Here is a 24,668-nt window from a genome sequence, read left to right as displayed (position 1 = left end):
CCCCCACACTAGTCTCTTCAGGCCACAAAGCCACACAGCAATAAGGTTCTGCTACTGTGGTTGTACAAGGCAAAGCAATTTTCCTATTTGTGTGATCATGCTCCATTGTGTGAAAAAGAAGGGACAAAATTCCTGTAGTCAGTCATAGGGCAGACCTCAAGAGCATGAGATCTAGGCAGGCTGGATCACCCTGGAATCTGCGTGGAATTACTTTTGCCTGCCACATTCAGCCACTTCATTTATGACCACAAAACTACTCTAGGTCTATTTTAGTGTTTCTTATAGGACGGTGACATCAGGAATGGTAATAATGGTCTACTCTTCCCTGCAGGTGCAAATGCTGCAGCTCTCAACCCTTTCCTCTGTGACCATTGCCTCAGTTTATTTATGGACATTCCTGGGGAAGGAATAAGGTACTACTGAGAGGTCCCACTTTCACTGCTAAGCACTGACACAAGTATCTCATGGGGCTATATTTAGGTAACAACAGTTGGGTCAACAGATATTTTTGAGAAGGAGAAGAGGAGAGAAAGTTCTCAAGTCATTACTGAACAAAGGATGTTGTTTCCTTTGCATTGTTATCCTTTTGTCTGGTCTCCCCGTCAGCACTTGGGTTCTCTGCAGAATCTGTTTCTCATGGCCCACACCTTCCTGTCTCATATGCCACCCTCTCCTTACTCTTGATTTCACTCATTCAATAGTTACTTAATTGTGCTGAAAAGTTGCGTGCCATCCGTTCCTCTTCCCTCAATATTGCACTTTGGTGTTGGAGAATTGGTGTGAAAAATAGATAGAATGAGTGCTGCCTGGAAATCGGCAGTGTGAGTTTCACAAGCCTCAACTAATTTTTGTCTGTGACAAGCAATATGATACTCCCTGTCCTTGCCAGTGCCATGTTGAGTTCATTTTGTCTTTCTGATTTTGCTGTCCTTTACCTACTGTGGGAAAAAGAACTTATAGCCTCCCCTGTTCTACCATGTGAAGGAAGTAGCAGGAAAGTCAGTCGCCCAAGTCATTTCCTCTTTTGGGGCTTTCCCTCATGCCCCAGAAGAAAATCCTTTTCCATACGACTGCTTTTTACATAGCTACTAGGCTTTGTGGGGTTTAAAAAAAAAAAAAAATTGGTGCCGGAACTCTCAAGAGGGAAATGAAGTTTTCAATCTGTATACTGAAAACTCATGAACTTTTAAGCATTTTAAAAAGAATTTTGTTGAAGAGGTTTCGAAACTCCATTCCGGCACGTTCCGCCAGAAAAAAAGCCCTGATAGCCTACCGTTAAAGTTGAATTCAAATCACTGTCCAGTCTAACTGTGGTTAAATAGAAATAAACTCCAGTCCATCTTGTGTATGGCCTTCTGTACATGACTAGCACTTTTAAACAGCTTACTTGCTAAGGTATTGTACTTTTGACAAAATAACCTGAGGGAAAATCCCCCAAGTTACCTCTACTCTACAGGTACATAGAGCATGATGAAGGAGTGATTGCTTAAGACTAATGCAGCCACACATCCATGATGCAACCACACATCTTAAATGATGTTAATTTTCCTATCAGTAACCAGGATTAAACCCTGGTTAAGAATCCAGTATATGGGGGATGGGAATTAATTCCACTTAACCTGTCCCTTTTAAAAGTTTTTAAAGTTTCCATGAGCTTTCCCATCACAATTTATTCTGCATACTAAGCAAATTATGGGGAGTCAAGCCTCTGGGCAATTCTGTATCCAAGAAGAGATCATGAAGTTTTTAACCATGTGCAGACAGGCAACTAAACCATGTTTGGCTGCGGTCACACAGAGCATAAGCCACGCTTCAAAGATGGAAGAGAGGCGGAGTTTCCTGGCGCGATCACAGGGCAACAGCTGGCAAGTGTAGAGCTCCCGTCCGTAACCCGTGGCTAAACGCCAAAAACGCGGAGCAAAAAACTAGTACCTTGGAGGTACTAGTTTCCAGAAACCGCGGGGCAAGGGCGGGCGTATGATCGTGTTTCCGGAGGTAGTTCCAGCGCCCGCCCATGTCCCCGAGCTCAAAGGTGTTTTTTTTTCCAAGTCTCCACGATTGCGCACAAGCACCCAACGGAGCATGCGCAAATGTTAGTTTAATAAAAAAAAACACAACTTACGTCGTGCAGAGAAGAGGAGAGCAGCCAGAAGAAAGCACCAACGACCGCATGGCTTGAGGCGAGCGACAGATAGATAGGGGGAAAGGGGGCAAGGCAGAAGATGAAGGCCAGAAGGGGGGGGGGCGCGTGGCAGAGTAGGAGGTCTGCTTGGGGAAGGGGCGGTCAGGGCGGAGGGGGCTGGGCCATGCTGCTTTGCCCTCTTCGCGCGCCCCACCAGCCAGCTCCCCGGACTGTTGCCCTTCCTGACCTACTGCCCACCCCCTGCCTGCCTCACTGGTGGGGAAAACGCCGTGCCCGACACGATGCCACACCACCCAGTCGGCAGCTGGCCCCTCTTCTCCCCAGCGCCGCTTGGCCGGCTGTCTCTGGCAGCCCCCTCCTCGCCTTCCCTCGGCGCGCGGCCCCCGCTTCTGTGCCCCGAGGCCCTGCTTCTTTGCCGTGTGATCCGCACCTCCCCTTAACCACTGGACCTCCACGGAACCTCCACAGGACCTCCACAGGAGGTCTGATCGTGCAACCGTGCTTTAATTTTCCCCGGGGGAAACAGCCATGCTTCCCCCCCGCATTTTCCTGGCCGTGTGACCGCAGCCTATATGTAGTATTTGTGGGTTTTCTTTACAAATATAGAAGTACAGCACAAGTGGAGTCTACTGAGCACTAGACACATCAGATGACCAGAAAGAGAAAGAGATCCTTCACCTGCAAGAGGCTTCAGCCCACTAATAGCTCCATCTGCTTGTTTACTCTCCCCATTTCTTGACAGAATCTAAATTGCCCTTTTCATATCAAGACAACCATCAGCTGGCTGTGTGGGAGTCACCTCTTCCAAGCCCTGCTGGGCACTTTGCCAGAGCCATATTGTGATACTAAGGCCCACTGAAGCCAACACATTGGCAACACATTAATATTCCTTTTGTCATGCAAGTTATACTCATCCTCAGTGAACAGAATCCAAGTGGCAACAGTAGCTGCTACCACATGGGGATTTTCCTCTTGCATGGACAGCAAGAAGCCTTCACAGTAAAAGGGAATAGCCAGGCAATATTGTGCCCAATACGGGCACAACTTCTCTGGCTCCTATTGGGGAAAAGAACAAAAAAAGATCTTGGGCATGTGAACGATTGTTCCCATCTGTTCCTGTACTGCTTGTTGCTGCTGCTACCATGGTGGGGGCATGTTTTGATACTGTTCATGCAGATGCAGCCTGTGACATTCAGTTCTCCTTCAGGTCAGCCTTTAAAATAACCAAAGAACAAGGCAGTTCAGAAGAAGAAGAGCTGATTTTTATACCCCACTTTTCTCTACCTCAAGGAGTCTCAAAGCAGCTTACAATCACCTTCCCTTCCTCTTCCCACAACAGTCACTTTGTGAGGTAGGTGGGGCTGAGAGAGTTCTGAGAGAACTGTGACTGGCCCAAGCGGAAGCGGTGGCGCATGGCATTAAAAAGCCTGCAGGTTAATCTAGTCGAACTGCCAACGGCACTTCGAGTCCCACCGTGGCCAGGGTGAGCTCCCAGCCCTTTGTCCCAGCTCCTGCCCACCCAGCGGTCCGAAAGCCTGTATGGGCAAGTAGGTAAATGGGTACCTGCTCCTTACGAGTGGGGGGCACCTTTCCTCCGTGATCGGTGTTAAAAGCAGCAGCAATGGTGTTGATGACGGTAAGGCGAAGATGGCAGCGAGTGGCAAGCCCGAGTACAGAGACCAGTGCCTGGAGAGCATGACGTGCAACGAAGACTGTAGCCGATTGGACAAAGAGTCGAGCTGCCTTGTTCGTGTTCTGTGGGGGCCATCTGCTGGGGGGGGGGAAGCCGCTACTGCAGAGAATCCATACTTCAACACTGGACATCTGCGCCCTTGATGGGAAAAAGAACCACCATCGAATCCACCGCCGAATCCAAGAAAGATCCTGCTGTTAGGTGCCTAGTTAGGAAAAATACCCTCCCCTTACCATAGTACTCCTAGCTTAGATAAAAATTGTGTCTGTAAACCGCTCTGAGCCTCATGGATAGGGCGGTATATAAATCGCAAATGTAATGTAATGTAATGGAAAAGGTCACCCAGCAGGCTTCATGTAGAGGAGTGGGGAGTCAAACCCGGCTCTCCAGACTAGAGTCCGCTGCTCCTAACCACTATACCATGCTGGTTCTTGTATCCAAACATTAAAAAAAAATCTGATGTAGGTTGACCTCAGAACCTAAACATCATAGAAACTTTTTGTTTTTGTTGTTCAGTCGCACAATCGCGTCCAACTCCTGTGTGGGAGGAGTCATTTTGTTATACCTGTACAGGGAGAGGATCCTCGGAAAAATGGCCTTAAGAAGTTTGGATACTAGATGTAATGATTTAGAAAAAAAGATTAAAACTTAAAACACTTGACAGGCACAGTAGTATAGGAAATGGCAAGGTGAAACTATTAGGAAGATGGAGAGAACCATAATGGATTTGTATCAAGCCCTCCGAAGATCATTTATTTATTTGGGCTTATATTCTGCCCTCCCTGCAAGTGGGCTCAGGGCGGATCACAACAGCAGTGTACAAAGTCATTAAAACAATCGTAGGTCCCGGTCACACAGGCAGGAAAATACGGGGGGGGGGGGAAACGTGGCTTTTAGCCCCGGGGCTAAAAACCGCGCGGTTGCTTGATCAAACCTACCGATCGAGGTCCTGTGGAGGTCCCATGGTAGGGGGGAGGTGCCGATCACTCCACTGTCCTGTGGGGCGCGGGGCAAATGGGTTGGTTGTCTTTTTATTTAAACTCAAATGTGCGCATGCTCCCTTGGGTGCGTGTGCGCATCCGTGGAGACTTTGAAAAAAAAATTTCCCGAGGGGACATGGGCAGGCGCTGGAACTACCTCCGGAAATGCGATCAGACGCCCGCCCTTGCCCCGCGGTTTCAGGAAACTAGTACCTCCGAGGTACTAGTTTTTTACTGCGCGTCTTCGGTGGGAAGCCTCCGTTGCGCCACGGGAGCCCGACGCTTCCCAGATGTGCCGGTGAGATCATGCCCGGAAACTCCGCCTATCTTCCGTCCCTCTAGCGTGCCTAATGCTCCGTGTGACCGCAGCCATAGTAATTCAATAGTTAAAATAATTAAACCAGAGGTGCAATAATGGAAGACAGGTAGCACTGTAAATGTAAAGGTGTAATCTCAAATGACTGAAGCAGCTAGGCGGTAACCCCCAAAATATGGGGATCTTCTTAGTCTGGGTTGTACAGAGATGGAAAACGTCAGCAAGGGAGGCCGGATAATTGGGCACCTGCCACCTCAGCTTTGTAGGTTTCTTATCTGAAAGCAGTTGATTAGCCCAAATTCTCATTATCATTTTAGCTTCTAGATCAGGTGGCTCTCCCCACTGTGTTATCTTAAGGCACAATGCATATGCTTTCCTTGCATTTTAAAATGAAGTCTCTGTAGAATATAGGATATTATAATAGCACATAAGATTTCCTCACATTTAAAGGGAACAAAAAAAAAAATCTTATCTACACCTCTGGATTTCAGGAAAAGTGGCTCACCCCCTTTTTGCCATACTCTGCTTTAAATGTTTATCTAAGCAACAGTAATATCAAACTAGATAAACAATATCAAACTAGATACACAACTTAAAAATAATGCAAGCAACACCATAGTTTTCTTTCTATTGAGCTAAACTTCAATAGAAGAATTACATCAACAATACTTAGTGGTTTCTGTTATTGTAACTGAGATGAGTCTGTACACAGGTGTTATAGTATTTATATCATTGTGTTGCTAAAAGTCGTGTCCATTGACTTTCCTAATTTGTGCCAGATTTGGCATATTTGGTCACTATAATCTGTGATTAACCTATTGAAATAAAAAATTTAAATTTGCAAAAGAAAGAAAATAATCCATTGTTGAGAGGAGATCTGATTTAAAAATCAGTGAATGATTTTAACCTTTGTTAACCCCCCAGCCTCTTGGACTAACTTGAAGAGTCTGAGTCCAGTTAGCACCTTAAAGACTAACAAAAGTTGTGGTACAGTATGAGCTTTTGTGAGTCACGGAAGATATCTGAAGAAGTGAGCAGAGACTCACAAATGCTCATACCCTACCACAAATTTTGTTAGTCTTTAAGGTGCTCCTGGACTCTCACTCTTTTCTACTGCTACACGGCTACCCATCTTGAAAAGTCTGATCAATGACCTCCCTCCCAGTGGGCAGTCTTCCCAGGCTATCTTTCTCTCCTCTCCTTGGTGTGTTGCTTTAAGAGCAGGTGGCCTGGAGTGAATAACTGTCAAAGATACTTCCCAGTGCTTCTCCACCCTCATTGCAAGCTCCAGTCTAAATATACACACATTAGTTGTCGTTACTCTATATCTGCCAAATAAAACTCCTCTCAGAGTAACTCTCTCCTCTCAGGTCAAGGCAAACTGCTCCTCTATGCGTTCTTGCTGATCAAACTGGCTGATTGGATGTAAGAAATTAACCAGGTAAGAGCTGAGATTTGGTCAGATGTGATTTCTAGCAGGGCGGAGGGCACAGTGGGGGCTGAAAGTAAACAGTCAAACCGGATTTGTGGGACGGGGACTGTTAAGTTTGGAATAATATACAAGCACAAGGAGAAGTGGCAATTAATGAGCTGTGAGACAACTCAATTGCAAAGGTCTCCAGAAAATAGTACCAGGAACATCTATAAATGCAGCAAGAGGTTACAGCGAGGAAAACTTCCTGGATGTACTTCCTGGAACAAAGGAGTGAATATACCAACTAACTAAAACGAGGAAAGAACCACTAAAATTCTCATTGAGGATTTTAATATTTTTGCTGCTTAATCTAATACCAGTGCCTACAAGCCCATTTTAGGCCAGACCTCATAGAACATGGAGGAGTGGAGAAGGGAAAGCGAGGAAACAAAGATTCTCCTTCCAATGTTCATGCTTGTATTTTTGCAAATAACACTCATGATAGAGAGGGAGAGCTACAACACAAACCATGCTGTTTTATTCTCATACATGAAGGGCGGTCTGTAATTCCATAATTCTATGTAAGCACAAGGAAGTACAGTATTTTGTATTAAGTGAGGAATTCTGTATAGTCCTAAGAAGTTCAGATTTCAGTTTCTGAAACAAGGCCATGAAACTGAGCTTGAAAGTGGAACGTCTGCTGCTCCAAGGGTAAATACACATAGCTTTTTGTTTGGGAGTTGGAGCTCTTGGCAGAACCGGCCCTGTTTATCCCAGAAGATTATTTATTGGTGATTATAATATCAGGAAACTCACAATGGTTGACACCCATTATACTTGTGTCTAGGAAGCAAAGTTTATAGCTAGAATTAGAGATTTGGAGGTGTCAGGAACAGAGCTGCTTTATGCATAAACTAAGTAAACTAATGTTTAGTGTTTCTGGTTGTGAAGTGCCTCTAAATTTAAAATATCCCCCAAAAGGCTAAATTGCTATTTTTTTGGTAATTCTATGGGGCTTCTTAAATTTGACATAGTTCAGGATCCATGATCACACACTTGTCTGAAGCAATTACTAAGGACTGATTTCATTTTAAATCTTTTAACTGAGATAAAATATTTCTTATTTAAAGCACAAGGTCTGTTTCCTTTTCTTCTGTTTTCTGACTAGGATTGGGGAGAAGTTTCTTGTTCATCTAAGGTATTCAAGACCATTTCTTACAAAAGGAGTGGAGCTTTGTAGAGAACAACACCATGGTGAGGAATGTTGATGACTTTGATTTTAGTCTTCCATCCCATCCTCAGTTCATTCTGGAAGGATTACAAGCCCTGCGCTCCAACCCCAAGCTCTCAGATGTCACCTTAATAGTTGGGGGACATGAATTCCCTTGCCACCGCAGCATCCTGGCCCTCTGCAGTCACTACTTCAAGGCTATGTTTGCTGGTGACTTTCTGGAAAGCTTTTCAGCCCGTGTAGAGATAAAAGAAGTGGATCCTGTTGTTATGGAGTCTTTGATTGACTTTGCTTACACTGGAAAAGTAACTATCAACCAGGGGAATGTAGAGGCCTTAATTCAGGCATCCAACCAGCTTAATTTCCCTGTTATCCGGAAAGTCTGCAGCCGGTACCTGAGGCAACAGATGGATGCAACCAACTGCTTGGGTATTTGTGAGTTTGGGGAAATGCATGGCTGCCCAGAAGTGTCATCCAAGGCTTGGTCATTTCTGCAGGAGAATTTTGAGCTTGTGTCTCAGCAGGAAGAGTTCCTTCAGTTATCCAAAGAGAGGCTGGTTACTTACCTGTCTAACAACCTACTCCAGGTACAAGAAGAGCAGAGCCTGGTTGAGGCCGTGCTTCGGTGGGTAAAGTATGAAAAATCTGCCAGAGCCATGCACCTTCCAGAGCTCCTCGACCTGGTACATCTAGTCACATTGCCAGATCAGTATCTGCAGAACCTCTTGTCATCAGAACCATTGATTCAAGAATCGGATGCTTGCAAGACCATTATCACCAAACATCGCAGCACGGTCAGTGCTTAGAGGTACCACAGTAGCCTTCTCTTGCTTTCCCTCCAATCTCTAGGCTAGAAAACTGACTACATGGTTCAATGACTATAGCAGTTCTTCCTCCCATTCTCTCTCACATATGTCTATGGCCCAAGAGTGTAATGGTAACCCAAAATGTTTTAGATAAGCAGCCATTTGCGTGCTTGGCTATTGGTCTGAACGGAGTAGCCCTTGAATCTGTGTAGGCAAAGAAGTGGCATGCCAGCTTTGAGTCCAAGAAAAGTGTTTTTTAAATTAATCATCTGGCCACATTTGGTAGGGTCAGGGATGCACTGTATTTCCATCCCATCCACCCTACCATTTATCCATTACCTCAGGCCAAGTGAGGATGGGGTCAGACCTACGCTTACAAATGTGATCATGCCCAGTTTTCCCTAGCTGAAGAGACTCTGAAATCTAAAAATGAGTTAGCGAATACTTCCCTCCACCCAAAATAGAAGCTGTATTTCTCCTCCCAAATTTGGCGCTTGTTTTATGGGGGAAGTATCAGAAACACACACTGAGCCTCAGGGGTCTTGTTGTAGAAAAAGAGCTGCCGGAGCTCATTAGCATAACTCATTAGCATAACTTATTTGCATATGCCACGCCCCCTGACATCACCGGAAGTGACAGAAGGCCACACCCCCTGACATCACCGGAAGTGTGTCAGAAGGCCCGGCTACTTACCCTCCTGCTTCATCCTCATTCCCAAACGGAATGAGGATCGAAGCAGAGGGCGGGGTAAAGAAGGGGGCGGGGCTTCACCACGTGACCGCCCCGCCCCCTAGAGGTTCTCTTCCGGAGCTCCGTACCTGAGAGCTCCCCCCCGACTAGAGCCCTGCTGAGCCTTGGAGACCATGCTGGAGCTGCCTTCAGGAGAGATATAATCCCCCTCCCCCCAAGGGATCTCTAACAGGGAAAGCCAGGTTATCCAGTGTGAGGAGTGACGGGAATATTTTGCCCCCCTACAATGTTGGTTCCAAATATAGAACTTTATTCCTTGCCATAAGTATGGCTGACAGCCATACACTTATATGGGTGAAGGTATGAACGCATGGTAAGACTAATATCTGATGCTCAGTCAAACAAATGCTTTCCTGATTTGTTTCCCAAACCAGCTGCTTTAAATTCCAATCCGAAGTGGAATATGAGTGATTGAGGGACTTCCTTGTGGGCCATTTTTACCATAAAATATGCCTGCCAGGCTTACCCCCCTCTATGGAGGAGTGGTTTGACCCTCACAAACAGCTGTGTGTGCGGACTGGATCTGTCATCTTCTGCTATGTGTGGAGAGAGGAGTTTTTGGTCTATATTCCATTATATCCCAGACAGCAGCCTATCTACTGTGTTCAAAAGAACTCAGTGGGAGCTTCAGAGAATGAAGTCACCTCTATTTTCACAGCGTAGTCCTGAATTTTATGTTTGGGGGCATGTTGATAACATTGCTTCAAGCAACAGACTTTCTCAACAGGATATTTTAAACATACAGTGGCCCCGTTCACACGGAGCCTTTGCCGCACTAAAGATACGGATGATCGGTGGATTTTCCGGGCGTGATCACACTGCAGCATCTGGGAAGTGTAGTGCACCCGTGGCTAACCTGTGGCTTCGTGCCGAAGATACGGAGTAAAAAATTAGTACTTACAATGTACTAGTTTCCGGAAAACGCAGGGCAAGGGCGGGCGTCTGATCACGTCCCGTCCTAGTCCCGTTGCAAACCGGTTAGTGCTTTTTTAAAGTCTTCACAGGATGCGCACAAATGATCATGTGCATGCTCACCTTTTGGTGAGAAAAGAAATATTCCTGTTTGCCACAGAAGCAGCGCCTGGCGATTGCTGGTGTGATCGCGCCGTGCCGCTTCTTTGCCGCACTACAGGATAGCTGTGTGATTGGCACCTCACACCCTAACCACAGGACCTCGACGGGACATGTGATCGGGCAGCCGTGCATTATTTTGCTCTGGGGCAAACAGCCATGCTCCCCCCCCCCCGCATTTTCCGGCCCGTGTGACCGGGGCCAGTATTAGCTTTGCATTTTAAAAAGTGGCCCATATCTAACCAGATCAGTGCATCTATGTAAAATACAGGTAGAAAGAACCATGTAGCTCCTTGGTGGAAGTTTAGGATAAAAGTGTGTGTGTATTAGAGAGCGAGACAGACAGACAGAGAGAGAGAGAGAGAGAGAGAGAGAGAGAGAGAGAGAGAGAGAGAGAGAGAGAGAAAGAGAGAAGCCAGTGTGCCACTCTAGAGTAGTTTAGACTCCCTATAGGAGCGTTTGGAATTTATACATTACTGAATTGTGTCATACAAGATCAAAGTACTGTATATAAACTGTTGAAGATTAAGGTAGATGAGGAGGACAAGGCTATATGTTCTAAACTTAGTGATATTGTTCTTTCCTCTTTCCGAAGGTGGAGAACAGGCCATTTGTCCAACAGAGACTTCGGGCCCTTCCACAAAAGCTTGAGGAGGTGCTGGTAGTGGTGGGAGGCAGAGCCTTGGAAGAGGATGAAGGAGAGGATGAAGAAGCACACCCACCACCAATCTCCAGGAACTTTGCCTTTTATAACAAAAAGACAAGTAAGCACCTGGCCCAAATAGTGCCAAAAACTGCAGCTTTGTACAAACAGGGAGCTTCCTTTAACTTGGAACATGATTAATTTAAGGAAAACAAGCAGGAGTCATGTGGTACCTTCAAAGCTAACAGATTTTTTATTTCAGTATCAGATTGATAAGGTACACCCTAGTCCTCAAATGCTTATCAATAAAAAATCTGATAGTCTTGAAGCTGTGGCTGGAAGACTCCTGCTTGTTTTTGCTGAAACAGACTGGCACACAGGACTGATTTGCCATCCAAGCAATTGCTTTGGGCTCTTGATTAGCAGTGGGGCGCAATGAGGGAGAAAATGGATAGGTGTGGCTTGGACCCATCATTGTCTTCCAGCCTGCTTGGCTATAATGGGCTGCAGAGAGATCTTGTGCTAGGGTGGCACAGGGTGAGGGAACACACACTCCTCTCCATGTGTGCCACCTGAACTGGTGGAGCACACAGGACCAGGCATGCCCTGCTCATGTTAATACAGGGTTTCCATTTACCCCCTTGTAGCAGGTAAACTCCCACTGTTAGCCCTGATCTCTGGATTTGGAGAGCCTGGGGAGTGGGAGAAAAAATGACTGCCGTGAAAGCAATGCTGTATCAATTTCCCCTTTATCTCTTGGAGCCAGGTGATCACAACAGGAGTGTGGTGGAGGTACAGTAGCTCCTGTGCTGTCCACTGCTTGGGATGGCAAAACAAAATGAGTCAGCATTGCTGACACAGCTGCCCTTAAGCTATGAGGATCAGAACTGTAGTAGAATGACCAATGTACTCTTCTAGCATTTTGAGGTAAGAGGAATAAAATCTACAGCACTCTCTGGAATAAGTTGGCCTTTACAGGGAAGATGCTTACCTCACTGGTGATAACATTCTGTAATGTATTTGAAAGCAACTGTTATCCATTATGTTAGTATCCTTCCATTCTTCTGTTACGCAACTCAAGGCAGTATATGAAGAGACACAAAACCATAAAATGGGGAAACTTGGGAGGGGGCGTGTGACTGCGACCAATGAAAAGAAACTGAATGCAATTTTAAAAATTGTTCTTTAAACTTCAGTTTCATAGTTTTTGAAATTGATGTTGGTGCCAGCAACCTTCTCTACAGGAGAGTTAACATTGGAGGGTTGTTCCAAACAGCTCCTAACTTTATTTCCTTTTATGAACTTCCTCTGAAATCTGTTGTGAAATCTCCTTTACCATCTCCAGAGTTGCCTCGGTGTTAGCAAATTTATTTGATGTGTTGAATGGCCAATTGTGTTTAATCTTCACTTGCTCTATGCCTTATATAGGAAGTGAAAGGGAGTGAAATACAGGTATATAATCTATCATTTAGATCTACAATAACAAAATATCATTTATCATATAAACCCAGCCTGTGAAACAGAGACACTCATGTAGGCAGAAGCAACTGTGCCTTGGACTTCAGCCTAGAATGGTGCAGTCACTGGGAAAGAAGGGATTTCAAGATGATGTAACTGCTCTGTGTCTCTTTGGCATTTGTCACTGCTCAGCAGCTGCATTCCTCCCAGGCTGACATTGACATAGGAAGCTGTTACGCAGGTCTGCAACAGACTACGTTGAAAAAAGTGTTTTCTAGGAAAGGATGGAAACATGAGAGAGACCTGTAGTTTGAGCATAACCTGAGCAATATGATAGCACTGGAGTGAGTTTTGACTACACTGTGAATGTAGTCAAAACCCAGTATCTATAAGTCTCTTCCTCAATGTCCCTAATTTTCTTTTGGGGGTGACTTATTGCTATGGAGTTTAATTGATTTATTACTTCTTGATTTTTTAGCCCCTGGCCTGCAGCAACTTGAAACCTGATTCTTTTTTGCCTGTCAGGAGATTCACCTTCTTTGGCATGACAGTCTTCAAATCATGACCGGAAACATTTACTTCCCCCTTCTATTTTATTTTGTAATACCCAGCCTGATGAAGAGTTCTGGTGAACTCAAAAGTGTGCATGCTTATGTGTTATTGGATTGGTCCTAATAAAACGTAGTATATTCTCCCAGGAAGAATATAAAGTCTACTGGTTTTAACTATTTGATGGCCTCTTACACTTGCTTTTCTCATTTTAGAGGAATGGCTTGCTCTTCCTGATTTTCCAGATTACAATAAATGGGGATTTTCTATGATTGCACTAAACAACAATGTTTATGTCACAGGTAAGTGGTTCTCTCTCTCTCTTTTTTTAACGTAGATCTCCCATGCTTTGATATTCTGATGGGCCTGTGGGGGTAATTTGTTTCCCCATTTTTCAGATATTAAAAAGAGAAATTAAATTATGTTGATAGAAAATGTTTTAACTATTATTGTAAGATGCCTTGAATCACAAAGAAAGGTGGGATATTAATGTTTTAATAAAATAAATAAACAATTTAACTTATAATTTTGCAAATGCTAGAAAGGTTGCAAAAACCTAGGAGCCCTCGGCAAAATATCATGAAGGTGAGTAGGTCTGAATTCTATGTTTTAACTTGGTATAAAGAAAAACTCTCTATTTGTGATGGATATTTCTGTTTTCAGGTGGCTCCAGGGGTTCACAGAATGATACATGGTCCACAACCCAGTCATGGTGCTTCTGCTTCAAGAAAGGTGCCTGGAAGCCTATTGCTCCAATGCTAAAGCCTCGAACAAACCATGCTACTGCTGTCCTCAATGGCGAGATCTATGCCATTGGTGGTAAGGAATGGGATCTGCCAGCATCACTCTTTAGGCATGGCATCAGCAGCACGAGTGAACATTCACCTGGTCCATACAAAATGCACCACCTCCATTTTCCATTAAAGGCTTCTCCATAGATCAGAAGTGGCAGGAGCCAGGAGGCACCTGGGGATATGTGGGCTATCTCCAGGCCTGTAGCTACAGTGGGGCATTTCAGGGCTACGCCCCCTCATTAATGAGCACCACTCCACCCATAGCTCCTCCTGTCAAGCAGCTCCCTCTGCCTCAGCTCTCAGATCCCCCTTTTAAACGCTGCTCAATCCATGAGCGGCAAGCCTGCCCACAGCCTGTAGATGAGAAAATCCTTGTCAGTCCCCTGCTTGTACCAATACAATTTTTTATGTCAGTTACTGATTTTAAAAAGAAAAAAACTCAGAGAAATCCCCCCGCCCCACAGTCGTATGTGGAGGAATGGCTGCCATGGGGACTGGGGCAGGGAAAACATGAGGAAACCCACCATGTGGAGGCCCCATTGCAGCTGCACTGTGCTGGCAGTCACAGCAACAGAGGGGAAACTCCAGAGTGCTAGTGCCATGTGGAACAGACCATTGACTTACGGGCTAAATGAACACCCATGTTGCTCGGTGCATGTGCTTAGTTCCACAGCTGTCTGCTTTACCAAGACAGACTCTTATTCTCTTTTTTAATCTCCCATTTGACCTATAGGTACCACTGTGGACATTGTGGAGGTGGAGTGCTATGATCCATATAATGACAGCTGGTGTTTTGTCAGCCCTGCCTTGAAGTATGTCAGCAACTTTTCCATAGCCGGGTGTCTTGGGAAGCTGTACCTTATAGGCTCTTGCGCTGTCAAATACAATGCATTAACTCTGCAGTGTTACAACCCAGCTACAGGTAAGAAGGAAGAGACAAGGCCTTGCCCGATGAAAGGCTTGTGGTAAAGTAATCAGGTCTGGGCTCACTAAGCTGCTGTGCAAAGGGGCAGTCCTTGTTGTGGAAAGCTGAAATGGGTCCCTCGAGGAAGCAGCAGATGTTCAGATGGCTGGTAGTGGTGGAGCTCACTTGTAGGGGGATGTATAGGTGCATGAGAGTGGGGAAGGGGAGGCCATGGAAGATTTTTCAAGGCAAGGATGAGTTGCTGTGGCTCCAGCCATTGAGAAGCAAGCCACTGAGAACCACTGCTTCTGTTTACAAGAAAGCCCCATCCTTGGGTTTGTATCTTGGCCAAATTGAAGTGTCATGGATGGAATGCTGGGAACCAGCTTTTAGATATGAATCACAGGACTTGCTCTGGTTTGCCTGTGACCTGCTTTGCATGTTTAGACCCTGTTGTATTGGTATGGCTTTTAATTTTATTTGTGATGCGTAAAGAGTAAAAATTATGAGGTGGAGGGAGAAGGAGTTTATGGTGTGCGACTTCCTGCACTGGCACACAGCCCAGAGGCTTCTTCTAGTTAGCATTACAAATGGTTTGCCTATTTCTATAGAAGCCACAGACTATCACCTTCCTTATTTTAGCTCTCAGGGTTGCTCAAAATGTTTGTTTACCCAGTTGCCTATACCTACACATCAACATGATGTCACCATGTAATGACAAAGCTTTTCATTTGAGAAACTCTCAGCTACTGTCAAATTGCTCCTTGTAGTCAGTGAAGGTTGCATGTGAATCATGTTCGGACTGTCTGAGAAACCTTGGATGGCAGTCATGGGATAGCTGGATGCCATTGACTAAACTGCAGCACTCTGTTTTCATCTCGTGTGATGCTGTATTGGAGGAACTGTATTCATCAGTATACCATGTAGGACACACACACATCTCACTGTGGTACATTCCATGACTGATCATACTCCAGGACTTCCTTCATTTCTGGCTCTTTACATTTAACTTTCACAAAGTGCCTCTTTAAACCTGTTAGCTACCGGGCATCTGCCCATTCTTGTTTCTGTTGCTATGAATGGAAAATACTGAATTACAGTCAGGGATATGTCATCTGCTTGTCTCATTGATTTCTGATGTGACATAGGAAAAAGGGTATGATGCAACAGAATGCCAGCAGTAGCTACCTGCATGGGGAACTTATAGCTCATGTCCTGGCTCTTTGCCAGAGCAACTTCTGGCCTGGTATCCTTTGAAAATGCTGGATTCCAGCTGCAGATAGCAGCTAGCATGCAATGTGGTGATCATGTTTATAAAATCATTCATGGAGTGGAGAAAGGGGATAGAGAGAACTCCCCCCCCCCTTTTATAAGACAGGAACTCAGGGGACACTGGTGGGCAAAAGAAAGTACTACTTGACTCAACAGTAATTACCATCACTGGACATAGATGCAAGGAGCATAAAGGTAAAGGTTGCCCTTGCTCGAAAGCCAGTCGAGTCCAATTCTAAGGTTGCGGTGCTCATCTCCGATTCAAAGCCGAAGAGCCAGCGCTGTCCAAAGACGTTTCCGTGGTCATGTGGCCGGCAGATGGCTTTAAAAGGAGATTAGATGGATTCCTGGAGGATAGTTGCGTCAGTGACCACTAGCCTGGTGACTAAAGGTAATCTCTAAATTCAGAGGCAAAGAACCTCTGAATCCCAGTGCTAGGAGGCAGCATCAGGAGGAGACTAGTCTTTAAGGAGCCCCATTGGACTCCTGTTATATTTTGTTGCTACAGACTAACACAGCTAGGCATCTGGAACTACCTTCAAGCAACTGTGATTGAAACACCCTTCTAAACCAACACAAATCCTTCTCCATTTCCTATGAAATTATTCTGCCATTCTAATTAGAAATCTTTTTAATACTAGGAAAAAGGCCCGTTATGGAAATAAATACAACGGCCTCTAGAAAGAGGCTCTGGGTGGGTGCCCCGGCCTTGGACACTCAGTGTCAATTTGCTGTGGCAACCTCAGCAGGGTATAATGACACTGAGTCCACCATTTTCTCCAGAGGAACTGATCTCTGCTACCTAAAGAACAGTTGTGATCTCCAGTCCTCACCTGGAGATTGTCAACGATAGTTCCCCAGAAGGGACTGGTTGGTTTAGAGGGTGGAGTCTATGGCTTTGTACCTGTCCGAGGTCCCACCCCTCCTGAAACCTCACCCTCTCCAGGCTCCATCCCTCACATCTCCAGGAATTTCCCACCTGGAGTTGGCAACCCTATCTCCTGCCCAGCCAATCATCAACCTACCTTTATTTCCCCCTCACTCTTCAGCTTTCCACCCCACACACACCTGCAGCCTCTCCCGTGCTCTGAAGCCCTGACTTCTACGTCACATTGACTGTCATACGGGGGCCACCTCAGCAGCATATAAGGATACAGAGCTCACCATTTTCTCCAGGGGAACTGATCTCTGCCATCTGGAAAGCAGTTGTAATTCTGAGTGATCTCCAGCACTCACCTGGAGATTTGACACATTTTACCTCAGAAGAGCAAACTGTTTAGAATGTTAGAGGCAAAAGCCAATCAAGTCGCATATGCAAATAACCTCTGTGTTCTGACTGGCTGTGGGGGGGGGGAGAGGATTAGCAAAATGTTTAGAATGTTGGAGGCATTCCTGCTTCAGGAGGCTGAGGCTTTTCATGAAAACAATGGACTTTTTTTTACAGATGTCTGGAGTGTCATTGCCTCTCCTTTTATCCCCAAATACCTCTCTGCTCCCCGATGTGTCTCATTGCATGGTGTCATCTATCTTATCGGAGACAACACAAAGAAAGTCTATGTGTATGATCCAGATGCTAACATATGGCAGAAGGTAGGCATGAGTGGGCAAGCTAGAAATGATTTTTACCCAAAACAGAGGAATGGAGGATCAGGCAGGGGTTCAAATAACCAGCAAGCCATGAAACTCACTGGATGGCCTTAAGACACTCACGTTATCTCAGCTTAACACTTCTTCATGGGCCTGTTGTCAGGAGAAACCTGTATATTTTAAACAATTTCATTTTGCTTCTCCATAGCTTGAGGTGCCTTGCATAAAAATAAAAGCAAGTACTTCAATATACTAAAAGAGTAAATACTAAAGCAAATTAACAGTTGAGTACAAAATGATGAAACCAGAGTTAAAATTGGGGTGGGTGGGATGATCATGTACATTTGCCCTGAGTTCTTTGGTTAAAAGGCAGCATAAACCTGCGATCAAACACACAACGTTAACTTTACAATGAAAAAGTTAAAAATAAAACTGAGGTCATGCTGCCCTGATGTGATATGTGTGGGTGTGACTGGTCACATTTCTCTGTTGTATGACTAAAAAGGGGGCTTCTTCCCCCTCAAAATCCACAAACAAAATTAATTTTTCCAAGTATGTGGTGAGAGACCACAGTACAGGGAAAATTATTTCACAGCTGTGTGGCCTGAGCTTAAAAGCCTCATATCTCCCTTTTCTACTATACTTTCAAAGAACTGTAACAAAATGTAAAATATGAGCAATGTCTTTGTTCACAGGAATAGTCTTTAGTCACCAAAGCAATCTTTATGGTCTTTGAGGCACAGACCCAGGGATCATGTCCCAGAATGGCATGGGGCCCACCCCATCATGAGGGTATCCCAGACAGCAGCACAACACAGCTCTGCTCCTCTGGCCCTTTTGGCTTTAGCAACAATGTGTGTAATGTTGTTGGAGGGTTGGGTTACGCAGCATCATTCTCAAATCTCGCTGCAGCTGTTCCCATGGCGTCAGTGCTCAGCTGACTGTGTAGCACCCACTCCAGTCCTCAGGACAGGTGCAGAGTGAGTCCTGCCAGTATCTCCATCTCCGTAGATTTATGACTCATGGTCAGTGTGCAGTCACTATCCAGCCATCCATTGGACACGCTTTCGCTGGTGGCCTCTAATGCTTTCATTATAACTTCTAATTATCAAATGCTTTCTCTGCAGGCAAGGGTTTGTTCGTTTGTTTGTTTTGGAGGGAGAGATGCCTGGAGAGGGGATTGTCTCCAGTTGGAGAGTAGGTGTAGCTCAATGATACAGCACATGCCTTGCATGCAGAAAGTTTGAGGTTTGGTCCCTGGCAGATGGTGGGATGGTGGGAAAGTTTTCTGCACCTGAGACCCTGGACAGCCATGAGCTAGATGGATCTTCAGGTTCATAAGAGCCCTTTCAACCCAAATCCACCCACTGGTATTTCCACTGTATTTTCTAGGAGAGGTAATAGGGACTATACAAGGCCCTGTAAATGTTACTATACATTATGCTAAGCCGATAGGTATATAAAGGAGGGACCTTGCCTTTTGGTTCTTGGGGCTATACCAGTGGAGGGCAGTCTTTTTAAAAAGGCTAAAGTATGTTTTCCTCTAATGTGCATTGAATTAATGCTTTGAGATGAGTTTACCTTTAGTCCACTGAGCTGGGGGAAAGGCAGCATTGTAGTTATAGAAAAGCAACCTGGGGTGCCAAGTGAGGTTGCTTCAGTGCCACCTGCCCCTATCCAGGTACATTGCAGATGGCTGCTGGTGGTACATGCAACTGACCCATAGGCAAATGAGGGCTACACTATAGCTAGGCTTGAGTGCCCCTAGCATTTGAGAATAGGGTTTATGAAAGTGGCAGCTTAGCCTACAAGCATTTCTTTCCAATTTGCTAGGCTAAGGTCCCGGTCACACGAGTGGGTTACTGTGCCGCTGAAGGGAGGCAAATTAGAGCAGGAGCAAAAAGAACTGCAGTAGTGCGATCCGAAACCCCCCGTGGCTCCATGCTCCAGCCTTCAGCAGGCAATCAGACGTAGCGCAGCAAAACGGACGTTGCACGTTTGTGTGCATGTGTGGGACAGGGAACGGCGCTGGCTGCGATGGGCTACCAGCGCTGTCTTTTATTTATTATTATTTATTTATACCCCACTTTTCTTCCCAATGCAGATCCAAAGTGGCATATAATATTCTCCCCTACATCATTTTATACGCACGACATTCCTGTTAGGTAGATTAGGCTGAGATTGTGTGACTGGTCCGATGTCGCCCAGCAAACTTCCAGAATAGAGTGCGGATCCAAGCCCCCCAGATCCTACTTCGACATTCTAATGGCTCTCACGATAATCAAGATAGTAACTAGTATAATATACACACTCTGCTCATTGCCATCGCAAAGGCTCTCTCTTCCAATCTGAGATTGGTTCAAGGGCATGGGAAAACACTCACACCACTCTATTTTATCACATATATGGCCCTGTAGCTTGTTCTGTGCTAGAATGGTGGCTGCCAGTGTGAGTAGATTTCACATCCCATGTAGCAAGAAAGACAAGTTTAAAAACCAATTTTCAGACATCTTAAACAGAGTATCAAGAACCAGATGTGTATCAAATCAAGCTTTCGGTCTCTTATGGAAGAACCCTTACAATCTCATATTCCTGTCAACGAGTTAGTTAGTTAGTCGGGTGGGGACCAAAGTGCTTGATGATAGTTTCATCTTTCCACCTCTAGATGGCAGCATCTAGTTTTTACAGCCATCATTTGAGAGCCCACCCACTAAACAGGTGAAAACTACTGTAATCCAAGTACCCAAATGTGAACGATTAATTAATTAAATAAGATATTTGTATTCCACCTTTTCTTGTGGCTCAAGACAACATATTATTAATAATATAAAACCTCACATAACCTCCTCACCCTACGAGATACCTGCAGTTTATACTCCATTAAAAGCCCAGGCTAATAAAATAGCCTTGCAGAGCTTCCTAAAAATGTCTAAAGACAGTGTCCCCCTTACCTCCTCAGGCAGTCCATTCATAAAGCAGGAGCTACAACAGAGAAGGTTTGGCTACCTTAAATGGGGCTAGTAGATGGCAATCTGAGGACCATAGTTGGCAAACGGGAATATGCAACTAGGGGAGCTGCAAGGACTTGCAGGGGGCATCTGATTTCCCCTTCCCACTATTTCTTCTTTCCCTCCCCTGAAAGCTCCTTTATCCCCTGTCCTTTTCCTGCTTCCTTGTGTCCTTCCCATCCACCAGCCAACCTACCCTTATCTGCCCTCCTGTCTTCAGCTTTCCCTCCCTCTTAGGCTTGCCAAGTCCCCCCGGGGGGCAGGGAAACCCCCGCCCCAGAGGCCCGTTCCCCGCCGCCGCCGGATTGGGCCCCAGGGGGAGCCCCACCCCGACGTACGCGTCACCCGGAAGTGACGTGACCACGCCGGACATGCTTGGGGCGGGGCCACGGTCATCTGAGGGAAAACTCTATGGTTTTCCCTCGGATGGTCGTGGCCCCGCCCCCAGCAGGCCCGGCATCGTCACATCACTTCCGGGTGACGTGCGTGCGTGCTCCAGACACCATCCGGGAGTCCCCCGCTGTGGCGCAACATCCGACTTGGCAACCCTACTCCCTCTAGCAGCCTCTGCCTGGGAAAGCTATGGCCCAGTTGCATGGTGCCTGCTGCCAGGGTGGGCACACTTGAGTTCTGGTGAACCTGTGAGGACTTATGGGAGGCACCTCACCCCTGTATCCACTTCCCACGCTGTTTCCTCTTTTCTTCTTCATGGCAACTCCCATATCTCCACATTTCCTATTTCTTTCTCTCCTTCCCACCCATCAGCTATCCTACCATTATCTGCCCCTCATCTTCAGCTATATTTATTATTTACTTCACTTATACCTTGCCACTACCTCTTTTCCATGCAATGAGGACCCAAAGCAGCTTACATTATTCTCCTCCATTTTATCCTCACAACAACCCTTTGAGGCTGAAAATGTATGATTGGCTAAAGGTCACTCACTGAGCACCACGGCAGAATGGGGATTTGAATCTGGTCTGAAACGCTAACCACTACATCAGACTAGTTTTCATGGAGTGGCTGCTGTTGAAGAGTAGTGAGAAGCTGGGCCTGGGTGAGTCACAGGGATGCACAGGGATGAGTCACAGGGATTCCCCAAACAGGGAAGAACGCTGAAATTAAATGTGACATGCCTATGTGACCTGGAAGTGACATAGGCACATCGGGGACATCAGGGGACGACGCTCTGGTTTTTGGGCAAAGCTCTATGGTAAAAGCTAATTCTACCATACAATTTTGCTGAAAAACCAGAGCGTCACCCCCCAACACCCCTGACACTTCCGGGTCATGTAGGCACGTCACATTTATTTTTGGCGTTCCTCCCTGCTCCCAATAAGTTCACACACACACACACACCAATCCCCTGCTGGCAAATCCACGGGACTTGGCAACCCTAGTGAGTCATGGAATTCGCATGGTATTGAGTCAAGTCATCCACAGATTGTGCTGGGCCTGACATTGATGAATATTCCCTCAAAGGCCAAAACAGCCCTGGAAAAGGTCTTGCCCCCTTCCCCTTACTTTTCCTGACAGAAAAAGGCTTCAGTTGGTAAATAATGTTGTGGCTGCGTAAGAACAGCCACAGAGGCCATTTGTTTCTTAAAGCTAAAGGTGCTGCTTCTGTTATTTGGGGAGGGTTAACCTCCCAGTGTTTTGAGTGTTTTTTTTAAAGGTTCACATTTTCCTGCAAACCTGGGGCTTTTCTCAGGTTTGTGGAAAGGTCTTTCTTGTCTATCCATGTCCCCAGTCTTCAGATTTAAGTATCCACAGATTTAGCCATATTAAGAATTAGATATGTTGATGCAAGGAAATGGTCCTTTAGATATATGGGTTTGAGACTATGAAGGGCTTTAAAGATCATAATGAGTACCTTGAGACTAGGAAACAAATTGGCAGCCAATGTAGCTGTTTTTAAGATAGCCAAGTTATGTTCCCATTGGCAGTAAGTGGCCTGCTGCATCCTGAACCAGCTGACGTTTCTGAGTTGTCTTCAAGGGCAGCCCAGTATGGAGTGTATGACAGTAGTCTAACCATGAGGTTACAAAAGCTTGGATCAGTGTGGCCAGATCAGCTGAATCTAAGAAGGGTGAGAGTTGGCAAACTGAATGCAGATGGTAGAAAGTACACTTGATTGTGTCACATCTTTGTTGGCAGGTGCAACAGCTCCACACCCTGCACGAAAATGGAGGGATGGTGTCTCTTGGAAGTAAACTGTTTGTTACAGGTGGACACTGGAAGGGCATGGATGGTGACTATCAGGTGGAGATGGAATGTTATGACTGTGCCAAGGATATCTGGACAAGGGAAGGCTCCCTCCCATGCTTATGGCTCTACCACACTACCTCTTCTATCTTCATGGACACTTCAAAGTGGAGAGAACCGTTCTTGGGAAACCAAGTGTGACATGGAATATGGGACAAGGCCTCAGAGCTCAGCTGCTCCTATGAAAAGGAGCAGAATATTTTCTAGTATCACATTTTTACACTTTCTTTTACATTCACCTTCTTGCTTGGACTTTATTTTCCTACTACATCTTTTTCTGGGATGAACCAATTTGACCATAAAGGTAAAGGTAAAGGTTCCCTTGCTTGAAAGCCAGTCGAATCCGACTCTAGGGTTGCGGTGCTCATCTCCGTTTTCAAGCCAAAGAGCCAGCGCTGTCCGAAGACGTTTCCGTGGTCATTTGGCCGGCATGACTAAACCCCAAGGCGCACGGAACGCTGTTACCTTCCCACCAAAGTGGTACCTATTTATCTACTTGCAATTTCTTGCTTTTGAACTGCTAGGTTGGCAGGAGCTGGAACTAGAGACGGGAGCTCACTCCATCATGCGGCACCCGGGTCTCGAACTGCTGAACTACGGACCTTCCACAGCCTGCAGTTCAGCGTCTTAACCACTTGAGCCACCACAGCTCCATAAATTAGGATAAATAATGCTAGTCATAGCTGCTGCATTTAAAAAACAAGCAGTGATTGGATATGAAGATTTATAAAGCTGGTGAGGGGGGGAGGTTGGAGTGGAGTTAAAATAATAACCCTACAATAGTTTATGGTCAAAACAAAAGTTTTGTATTAACATTAGATTACTAAAGGTAAAGCAATAGAAAACAACACTACCACTGCTGCATGTCATTTGCAGCCATTGTCTTCATGCAAGAGACACCAGCAGTGAAATGTGTGAAGCTCTAGAAACTTCTTCAGTTTCTAAAATTGCACAGTGCACCTTCCAAAAAATTGCTACAGCTAAAATAGGCGAGCTTTCAGTATGAACATGGTGCTTATTGTGAAAATGATGCTCAGGTAGATGAGTTCCATGGACAAAGTGAAGTGTACTTAAGCACACTGATATCAAGGGGGTTGAGAATGATTAATTCTGTGTCAAATGATGGCCGGTGCCTGAAAACAGCCAAGAATAACATGAGCCAGCCCTAAGTCAAAACTAGAAATTATGAGGTGCCAATTGGAGGTCACGCTAAGTAATGGGTAACATTTGTGATCCATTAGTTGTTGTAGTTTCTCCGGGCTGTATGGCCGTGGTCTTGGCATTGTAGTACCTGACATTTTGCCAGCAGCTGTGACTGGCATCCTCAGAGGTATAATACAGAAAGATGAAGTAGTCTCTGTGTCAATGTGAGAAGAAAAATGGTAGGCAGGTAATTTATATCTACTCAGGAAGGTGGGGTAGGGCTGAGTCATTATCTTGTAGGAGTCCCCAGGCTGTGACATGCTAATGGAGATTTCCTGAGGAGGTTCTTTTGCATATGGGTTGGCTGTTGAAATTCTAATTTTATCTGTAGTGCTGTTGTGAGATGTAGATCATTTTGTGTTTGTCAGGACTGGAAACCATGCCCTATTTATTTTTAAATTCCCTTCCTTTTGAAATTGTGTTTATTTTTATGAATTTCAATGGCTTCCCTGTGTAATCTGACATGGTAATTGGATGTATTGTCTAGCATTTCAGTGTCTTGGAATAAGCCTAACTCAAACAGGAAGAGAGTTTACCCCACCTTCCTGAGTAGATATAAATTACCTGCCTACCATTTTTC

At 45.4% G+C, this 24,668-nt stretch overlaps 1 protein-coding gene across 1 annotated transcript; it reads left to right on the top strand.

Moving 5' to 3' along the window:
- Positions 1 to 6,502: 6,502 nt before the first annotated feature.
- On the top strand, positions 6,503 to 23,240 carry KLHL30 (kelch like family member 30). Its single transcript, XM_015426835.1, has 8 exons — positions 6,503 to 6,573; positions 7,715 to 8,571; positions 11,000 to 11,168; positions 13,270 to 13,356; positions 13,718 to 13,873; positions 14,582 to 14,770; positions 17,469 to 17,614; positions 22,778 to 23,240. The coding sequence occupies exons 2-8, from the start codon at positions 7,798 to 7,800 to the stop codon at positions 23,024 to 23,026; spliced, it is 1,770 nt and encodes a 589-aa protein (XP_015282321.1). The 5' UTR covers positions 6,503 to 6,573; positions 7,715 to 7,797; the 3' UTR covers positions 23,027 to 23,240.
- Positions 23,241 to 24,668: the final 1,428 nt, after the last annotated feature.

The sequence above is a fragment of the Gekko japonicus genome, unplaced genomic scaffold (genome assembly GCF_001447785.1).
Source record: "Gekko japonicus isolate JY-2015 unplaced genomic scaffold, Gekko_japonicus_V1.1 scaffold14, whole genome shotgun sequence".
NCBI classification, from domain to species: Eukaryota; Metazoa; Chordata; class Lepidosauria; order Squamata; family Gekkonidae; genus Gekko; species Gekko japonicus.
The sequence above is the reverse complement of the archived record's forward strand: the minus strand, read 5'-3'. Positions and strand labels throughout refer to the sequence as shown.